Genomic DNA, 9,177 nt, shown 5'->3' with positions numbered 1-9,177 from the left:
AGCTGTTAAATCTAAATCACCAAGTCATTGTCACCGCCCTCCACATATTTAGTGACTATTCAAACCCTAAAATAATGTGGAAGAAAACAAGCGAAGCGACATGAGCACATGGGCTCGCTAGAGATAAGACGCGGCGGCCACGGACGTGAATAAAAAATTAGAAATAGTTTAACTGCGGCAGGCTGAGAGAATCTACACGCTTCTCCCCGCACCGTTCCCGCTAATATATTAATCGCCATATGACCGCGTGGTAAAATGCTACTCGTGTCATCTAACGGAAAGTCAGAGTTGCCGTCAGAGTCAAGTAGACGGAAGTCTGACTTTCCGTCAGGGTGTATATCCCAGTGCCTTCTCTACACTGGGCGCCTTCTGCTTCTCATTAGGGTCTGACCAAACAGATGACCCGATTTTCTCTCCTGAGAGGGTGCGGCCGCCATTGTCAGGTGCATAATCGTGTACCCAATTGAACCTTCCCTCCATTCATCTGCACTGAAAACAAGAAACACTCTGGTTCCCCTTAATTCGTGCCCTCGCTCGTCGATTGAGTTTTAACGGGCAGTGAAATGCTCAAGGGAAGAATTTGAATGTCGAGGGAATAGGATTCTGTGCAGAGCTAGTTGAAAGAAGAGGGCTTGGTGTTTTGCTACCTTGTCGTTTTTCATTGCGCCGGATTTGTCCTTCGTTATCTCAGTCGGTTTCTGGTGGAGGGGTGTATTGTGAATCCTGTGGTGTGCAAGTGGGTGTTGTTGCTGTTAATTAGTACAAGCAAGAGAGGGGAGGGATATTTGAGGAGCAGAAGTTGTATTGGCTGTTGGAGAATTTTCTAATTTTCTTCCTGTTCTTTCGGTGAGCGAAAGGGGAAAGAGAATTGGGGTTCGTTAACAAGGTACGGTGCAAGTTTTGGTCCTTTGATTTTAAGTTTTTTCGGTTGTGTTTTAGTTTATGTTTTGATTTTGGTGTAGTTTATATGGTGATTTTAGTATAGTTTAGTTTCTGGATCTTGTTTTTAGCTCCAATCAATGCTTTGAAACTGGCTTTTGTTATTTGATTTTGGGCTGAAAGCGTTGATTTGTGTTTCAGTTGCGTTTCTGGGTCTTGATTTTAGCTGTAATTAGTCCTCCGAATTATGAGTTTTTTTTCTTTCTGTTACGAATGTCGTGTTGATTTTACGATTTGAAGCCTTCACATTCTGTAAATGCCTAAAGAGAAAAATATTGGGGACAGCTGTGTAGAGAGAGAGAACACACTGTTTTTTCTAAATTCTTAAAGCTCGCTGTTTTCTTAGTTTCAGTATGATTTTAATTTCAATTTAGTTGATGGTTTTGGATTTCACCATCAATCAGTCGCTTGAATGGTTTTTTGGATAATCATATTGGTTTTGTGAATTTCATAAGGCTTGTTTTCTTCTTGCTGTAATATCACAGACATGAATCCCCATTTCAATATTTTGTTTTCTTACTTTTTAAAGTTACATTGCCCGGAACCAATCGTTGTAGTTTTTCATCAGCTAGGGGTGTGTTATTGTATATCATCAATCAAAGTCGTCGAGGACTTCGAACTTGCCTCCTTAGATTGCTTATGCCGGAGAGAGATATCTCTTCTGTCAAGGTGTACCGGGACTTGCATCAAGTCTAGTGTGTTGCCATATGCTGAATAAGGGTCTCCATTTGTCCTTGTCACCCATTCTTGCATCCAATCTCATATGTTAGGGTACCCTGCAAACAGAGTTGGCTGCGACATATCTTGAAGATTTTGACCCGAGGTCCTGCTTTGAAAGCCCTGTTGATCAATCGCCACATAGGCTTCTACCTTTTCGCCTTAAGTTTGATCATTTGCTTGCTTATGTTTTAGAAATGAATTCCAAATCAATTGCCTGGTATTCATTTTAGAGAGGATTTTGTCTTGATTATGGATAACTTCCCTATTTTGAGGGTATTGATTCTTCAATGACTTTCAAAACACCTGCACCAGGATCTGGTTTTGAGGGCAATTTAGTTTTTGAATTTGATGTCCAATCAACTTCATGGGAAGCGAACGCAATTATGATTATTTAATTTTCTCCGTTCTGCTCCGTGGCAAAGTTATTTGATTTCACAGCAAAATTTCTGAAAACATGTCTTGATTTGATATATATGCTTAACCTCTTCAAACTCTCGCCTTTTCCCTCTATCTATGATCCCGATAGTCTTAAAGTCTCCTTTTTGGCAATTATGTGTTTGTTTTCTTCCTAATCTTCACCACTTAAGACCAATATAGTCATTTGGCTGGTAAGAACAACTGGGAGTGGTGTTATATCAAATATGATATGCCATTTGGGCCTGTAGTCAGATCTATCGAGGGATACATAATAATATATCAGGTTTTTTTGTATGATATTCTGTATTAACCGATGTCTCCGGAAATTTCTTTGAGAGAATTGCATCTGACTAATTTGCAGATCAGCAAGCTCTTCCAGTTATGTACTAGTTCACTGTTAAGCCCATTGTTTTTTGTTGGAAAGATGTCAGCTGACTCTGGTATTTCCTGGTTTATCAGTTATTCTGAGTCAATCTTCTACTGTGTGGAAATAGACCTTTTTACCAAAGCAGATTACTGCAAAATCAAGAACAATTGTGTCTCATCTTGAATGATTACTCAACGTTTTCTTGAGCCAATAATCTTCTTTTGCTGATCATGATCCTTTCGGAGTGCTAAATCTTTTATTTCAGGTAATCAGAAGTTCATTTGCTTGGTCTATAGAAGCTGGCATGTGTGTGTATGTTCTCAAAAATAGACCTCAATATGGCTAATTTATACATCATTTAATTAGAGATGTTTCTACGAGAGATGTTTTGTTTTTGGGATTTGGACCTGAACAAGTTTTTTGGTTTTTGGATAATTTACAGTGCAAGATCTTTACTCGGGACCAATTCATAACCTGGACCTTTTCCAGATCTTGTCTGTTATCAGAATATATTCTCCTATCTGCTAGGCAGCAAAGTATGTGATATCTATACCTTTTTATTTCTCATTTTTATTTTTAGCTAAAAAGTTAATGGGAAATTTTTAAAAAATTTTCTGACAAAACGAATTGGACTTGACAGAATTGTGAGATTCCAATGGTCTGATTGGCTTTAATCTCCATTTCACTGCCATGGATACGCTGAAGATGGAAATGTTTTTAGCTGGATGTACTTCTTTATGAAAGTTGTGCTTCTCTTTTGGTGTTCCTGGCTTGGTTATCTAAGAGAGAGGCCTTTGTGTACTTTTTATCGTTGTTTGTGACGATACACAACTTTGCTGATAAATAATTTCAGTAGACGGAAAATTTTTGCACCTGGGGTTTTGCAGGCTATCATTATAGTCTTTCAGAAGGACCGCAAATTAGCCAAACAACCTTAGAACATATGGGGTTTTACGAAGAAATGGGTTATTCAGAAAATTTTGATTATCTAACTCTTCCTCCAGAAGGAGATTCAATGTGTGAAAATGTGTGTGAAAATGCATGTGAAAATGAAGGGGAGGTCATGCATGATGAAGACCTCAGTGAGGATGAAATCGATGTGGATGAGCTGGAGAAGAGGATGTGGAAGGATCGCATTAGGCTCAGGCGCATGAAAGAGCAACACAAGGGAAAAGAGCAAGCTGACTCAGCAAAACAGAGACAGTCACAAGAGCAAGCTCGTAGGAAAAAGATGTCTCGAGCACAGGATGGTATATTGAAGTACATGCTTAAAATGATGGAGGTTTGCAAAGCACAAGGATTTGTGTATGGGATTATTCCCGAAAAGGGGAAGCCTGTGAGTGGAGCATCTGATAATCTTAGAGCATGGTGGAAGGAAAAGGTGAGATTTGATAGGAATGGCCCCGCTGCCATAGCCAAATATCTAGCAGAACATGCATTGCCCGGTTCAAATGAGGATACTATGATTGTAGCTCCAACCCCTCATACTCTCCAAGAGCTTCAAGATACTACTTTGGGTTCTTTGCTTTCTGCTCTCATGCAACACTGTGATCCTCCTCAACGGAGATTTCCCTTGGAAAAAGGTATTTCTCCACCATGGTGGCCAACTAGTAATGAGGATTGGTGGCCTCAAGTGGGCTTGCCAAAAGGACAAGGGCCTCCACCTTACAAGAAGCCTCATGATCTGAAAAAGGCTTGGAAGGTTGGAGTCCTTACTGCTGTTATCAAACACATGTCTCCTGACATAGCAAAGATTCGTAAGCTTGTTAGGCAGTCAAAGTGTTTGCAAGATAAGATGACAGCTAAAGAGAGTGCAACATGGCTGGCAGTTGTTAACCAAGAGGAAGCACTGGCTCGCCAGCAGAACCCAAATGCTTGCCCACCTACGACTATTTCACTGAGTGCAAATACCGGAGCTCTGACATTCAGCAGTAGCAGTGAGTATGACGTTGAAGGGTTCGAGGAAGATCCCAACAACATTTTCTCAAATGATGATATTCAGGATCGCAAGCCTTGTGACTTCGACCTCTTCAAATCTGAGGTACACGAATGCAAACCTCTTGACTTTGAGCTCTTTAATGCTACTATTTCAAAGGAGAGGGTTCCATCATCTATCCAGATTGTGGATAATGTTGACATGATCCGAAAGAGGAAGTTGCCCGAGGAGTCTCAAATGGAAGATCAAAAGATTTATACATGCCCATATGAGCAATGCCCTCATCATTCGAGAACATATGGATTTCTGGATCAGAGTTCAAGAAATAGCCATCAGGCTATTTGTGCATACAGAACAGATTTCCAAAGCATTGGATACCAGAGATCAGAGCCTCAAGCTAATACCAATTTATTCTGCATGCGCATGGGGCAACCGAATCAGCTCCATGTTCAAGGTAAGGGAAACAATTTTGCCGCTAGGATGGATGGACAGGCAACACCCAATGCTACTACCGTTTCTCTGGGGCAACCTAACCAGCTACAAGCTCAAGGAAAGGGAGGTGCCTTTGCAACTACAATGGATGGACAGGGAACATCAAATGCTACTATGAATCTAGGTCCCGGTAGCTCTACATGTTTAGCAGCTCCAGCAAATAGTCAGCAGCCGATCAATGAGCTACTTGCCTTATATGATAGCGGCCTTCATCAGAATAAGACATCGTCACAACTTGGAAATCTTCCCGTCATGAACAATCCCAATCAACGGGAGTTGAACATGCACCGAGTTTCTCAGGGAAGGGAACTTTTAAGAATGACAACTGATGAGAACTTTTTCGGACAAGGGGTTTTGCCCTGTAACAATGTTACAGATGCCAGTTTAAACATGCAGCAATTAATGAAGGAAGGTATAAATCTTGATCAAAGCAGGGTTTTTGATCAAGGTTTCGTGCATCAACCCCAGGAGATGAACGAGGACTTCAAATTTGGTTCCCCATATAATATTGCAATTGAGTATGGAGATTCATTTCCCAGAGTCGTCCCTGAAGCAGCCCCTAAATACGAGAATCCAATCTGGTATTTTGGAGCATAATAAAGGTCAAGTTACAAAAAATGGATAATCTGGATTATGATAAAGGGGTGAGTTATAATACAGATGAGTGCATTGTGGGTTATCTCAATCTGTGTTTTATTGCAGTTCCTTTCAGTATTTGCGTTTGAAAGAAGAATGCACATGCAGTTTTGTACATTAGAAGGTTGTTTACATTCAACGGAATGGTGCACTTGGGCTTTTGTGCCTTTTCCAGACTAAAACAATTTCCTGTACATTTTTAGGTGGTCTGTTTTTGAAACAGATGATATGGTTATTGTAGTTCTTTCTACTAGTGGAGTTAGTTATAATGTTGTTCTCCCTTCAGAGAGAGCGATTCTAAACATCTGTCATTATAAAGATGTATTGAGCTTTAGGCAGCGCTCTTAACATTATTATTATTTATAATGCAGTGTCTATATTCTATATAACATTGTAGACTGCCATCTCATAAATGGGAGAATCATGCTCTTCAATAATGCATATCTTCTTTATCAGAGAGCTTCTCTTCAATAATGCATGTCTCAAGAGCTTTCATATTAAGAAGTTTATTCATCTATTCTATAGAGATTTTTACAGTTTGGAGATGCATCTTTAAAATTTATATCAATACTTCGTAGATTACCATCTCATCACTCGAATGATCGTCTTCAAACGATGCATCCTTTCTCTCTTAAGGAGCTCAAAGTGTTCTATTGTTATTTTCTTAATATTTGGGGGTTGCATAATTGTATAATTTTTTTTTAAAAATTAATTAAAATGAAGTAAATTTAATCTAGAGATATTATCAGTTTTATTATTTTCAAATGATATATAGTTTCAGTTCAAAATGTTCTATTGTTATTTTTTTAATATTTAGGAGCTGTTTAATGCTTTTAAAAGTAAGTTTATTAATTGAAATGAATCTAGAATTGTACGTTAGTTCTTTTTCAGTATGAAGTAAACATTTTTTGACCCAATTTTGTTCTCTTGTTTCAGCATCTAATGCAATTTTGACTTCTAGTTTTGTTTCAGTTGAAAAAATAATGGAATTTTTTAATGCTGTCTAATTGTAAAAGTAAGTTCTTAATTGAAATAAACAATCCAAAGCATCAAAATTCTCCATCTAATTTTGTACTCTTGTAAATTCTCCAACTAATTTTTTTTCTCTTATTTGAATGCTGAATATAATTTTGTTTTTCAATTCATAATTTTTTTTTGAAATAGAGTGAAAATTTAGTAGCTGTATTCAGTAAAAAAAAAAAGGTTTATTAATTGAAATGTCAAAACTCTTCCATCACTTTCAGCTACCAGCCATTAAAATTTCATATACATGTATGGGGTGTGGCCGATGCACCCACTTATAGCTTTATCATGTGTGTCCAAGTGACTAGAGAGATGACCTTTGTTGACATATCGGGCTGTAGGTTTGAAGGGGTACTGGGTTTTGTACTTTTTGGTGAAAGCTGGCATTAGTGCTTCCAATCAGTATTTAGTTTGTCTCAATTTCTAGGGTTGTTCATTATTTATATAAATTTCTATTTTAACATTTATTTAAATTATTTTATACATGAAATAGTTTTATTTTTACAAATATAGTTATTTGATTGAAATTGCAATTCTTGTTCTTTAATTTGTGAAACTCTGGTTCAGGCCTGGAATTTGATGGCTGTAATTGCTATTTTGTACTAGTATGACAGTCTATACATAAAAACTTATTATAGAAAATTTAAATATATGCTATTAATCTAATTATGTATTTTAAAGTGATAGATATGAATGCGTTTAATTTTAAAATATTTCAATACCAATTTAGAAACTTTTTATCATTATTACTATATGTTATCTATATTTTTTATTTTTATTTTTTGTACATATTACTAATTTACCATATTGGTATGTAATGCAATGTTTCTATATTTTTATAATAAATTTATATTAACTTATAATCTTTCTAAAATAAACTATACTAACTTAAACTTAATTTAAGATTTTGGGATGTATTATTAATTTATAATTATTTATAATTTTTTTTTCTTTTCATATTGATCATTTAAAAATTCAAAAATGACAATCAATGTAAATTAAAAGTCATTGAAATGACCAAAACTGTCATAAGAAAATTATATGAGAATGGGATGATCGGACCTGCTCAGGTCCTAATTTTCATTTTCTTAAAATGTCAAAAATAAAGACCATCAATCAGAACATGCATAAAAAATTCACACCTAAACTAAAGATAGCATTAACACAACTGCCAGTTGCTTTTTAATAGGTATCTAATCCTACAGTATGGCATTTATATTCTTGCTCAGACTCTATGTATTTTTCTTATATAATTATTTATAGAACAATCTGAACTTGAACCTTTTACTCATACAATATATATACCATTTATATTTAAAACGGAAAAAAGCACATGTTCCTTTTTAAGTTGGTTCCTGCAACTTTGGACATTTTGGATTGGAGCAAGTCTAATGTGGATACATATTGGTGGTGAAAGATTTTGTCTTGAGGTGATACTTCATGGTATATCCAATAGCTAGTTTCACTTGTGTCAGAAGCCTTAACAGCACTAACGTTGTGTTATGTCTTGTGGGTCCTCTTTAAACTTGTGATAGTTATCCATTGTCAGATATCAGCATTATCCACTACACCCCAGTCCCATCTTTCTATGATGGGATCCGGCCATATTAATCAGCTCTCCTTGTAATATAAAAAAAAAAAACCGAGTTTATGAATAAGGGGTAGGAGTATGAAGTTTTGTATTTAAAATATGATGAAAAACAACATGGAGTTGTTAGAAAAAAAAATTGGAAGAAAATGAAGAAAAATTGAAGGGAACATGTTCAAATTGAGAATGAGTAGTCTAAGAAATGAGTCGACTTCATTAATCTATAACTTGAACTTGATCTATAGATTAAACACTATAAGCTACAAGAAGGCTTTTATATAAAAACTTGACCAAACATAGTATAGATTTTTATTAGTAACTTTGTACTAAGGTAGAATGTTTTTGAATTAAAAGCAGCCAAAACTAAGGGGTTGGCCCATTAATAGACAAACTGGTCAACTACCAACAGATTACCATCAAACAAAACTAACCCCTACCACTAAGTAAGACAAAAACAAGGTTCAGAGCCATAATTAATAATGTATCAGTAGGCTTAAACATATTGCCTGTTTTAAAACTAAAGAAACTATAGTAATATTTAAACAAAGGCTTAATAGCCTTACAACCATTCAAGTTCGACAACTAGCAGATAAACAACATAAAAAATAAAACGAAGGGAACCCTTAAGATTTCGTGGCCTCCTTCCTCCCCAGGAGGATATTAGCCCAGTCTTCTGCTAGGAAGTCAAACAACATCTTTGAATCCTCCTTAGGTAGGTCTCCCTCTGTGTCCTTGAGCAAGTTCAACCTGGTGGCAGCTGCATGTGTCACTTTAATCGTGAACTTAGTGAGTAGGCGCATTCTCTCTTCCAGCACATGGATTCTCTCCCACACCTCACTACTAGCCTTCTGCATCTCGCTAGGGCAACCATCAATTTGTGTCTTAGTAGCTTCTTGCACAATTGGGGGATTAGTAACATCTTTCGAAAAAGCCTTGACAGGGGAGGAGATCGTTATGGGGGAGGGCACCCTATCTACTGTTTCAAGGAACTGATCCCTCATTAGGTCCACACACCCCAAATCAATGGTTGTCGAAACATGCGACACATCCTTATTCTCC

The 9,177-nt window shown here is 36.8% G+C and overlaps 1 protein-coding gene across 2 annotated transcripts; it reads left to right on the top strand.

The window, feature by feature from the left end:
- Nucleotides 1-381: 381 nt before the first annotated feature.
- Nucleotides 382-5,962, top strand: LOC149535715 (ETHYLENE INSENSITIVE 3-like 1 protein). 2 transcript variants are annotated; one of them, XM_089804059.1, is made up of 4 exons: nt 382-886; nt 2,536-2,708; nt 2,886-2,979; nt 3,084-5,962. In XM_089804059.1, exon 4 carries the CDS (start codon nt 3,387-3,389, stop codon nt 5,466-5,468), a length of 2,082 nt encoding a protein of 693 aa, XP_089660185.1. In that variant the 5' UTR covers nt 382-886; nt 2,536-2,708; nt 2,886-2,979; nt 3,084-3,386; the 3' UTR covers nt 5,469-5,962. The 2 variants fall into 2 exon arrangements, with proteins under 2 accessions (XP_089660185.1, XP_089660184.1); XM_089804058.1 differs by lacking the exon at nt 2,536-2,708.
- Nucleotides 5,963-9,177: the final 3,215 nt, after the last annotated feature.

The sequence above is a fragment of the Cupressus sempervirens genome, chromosome 10 (assembly GCF_028749045.1).
Source record: "Cupressus sempervirens isolate cs-2001-9-10 chromosome 10, ASM2874904v1, whole genome shotgun sequence".
NCBI lineage: Eukaryota > Viridiplantae > Streptophyta > Pinopsida > Cupressales > Cupressaceae > Cupressus > Cupressus sempervirens.
Note: the sequence above shows the minus strand (reverse complement) of the source record. Positions and strands in the feature narration are given on the sequence as shown.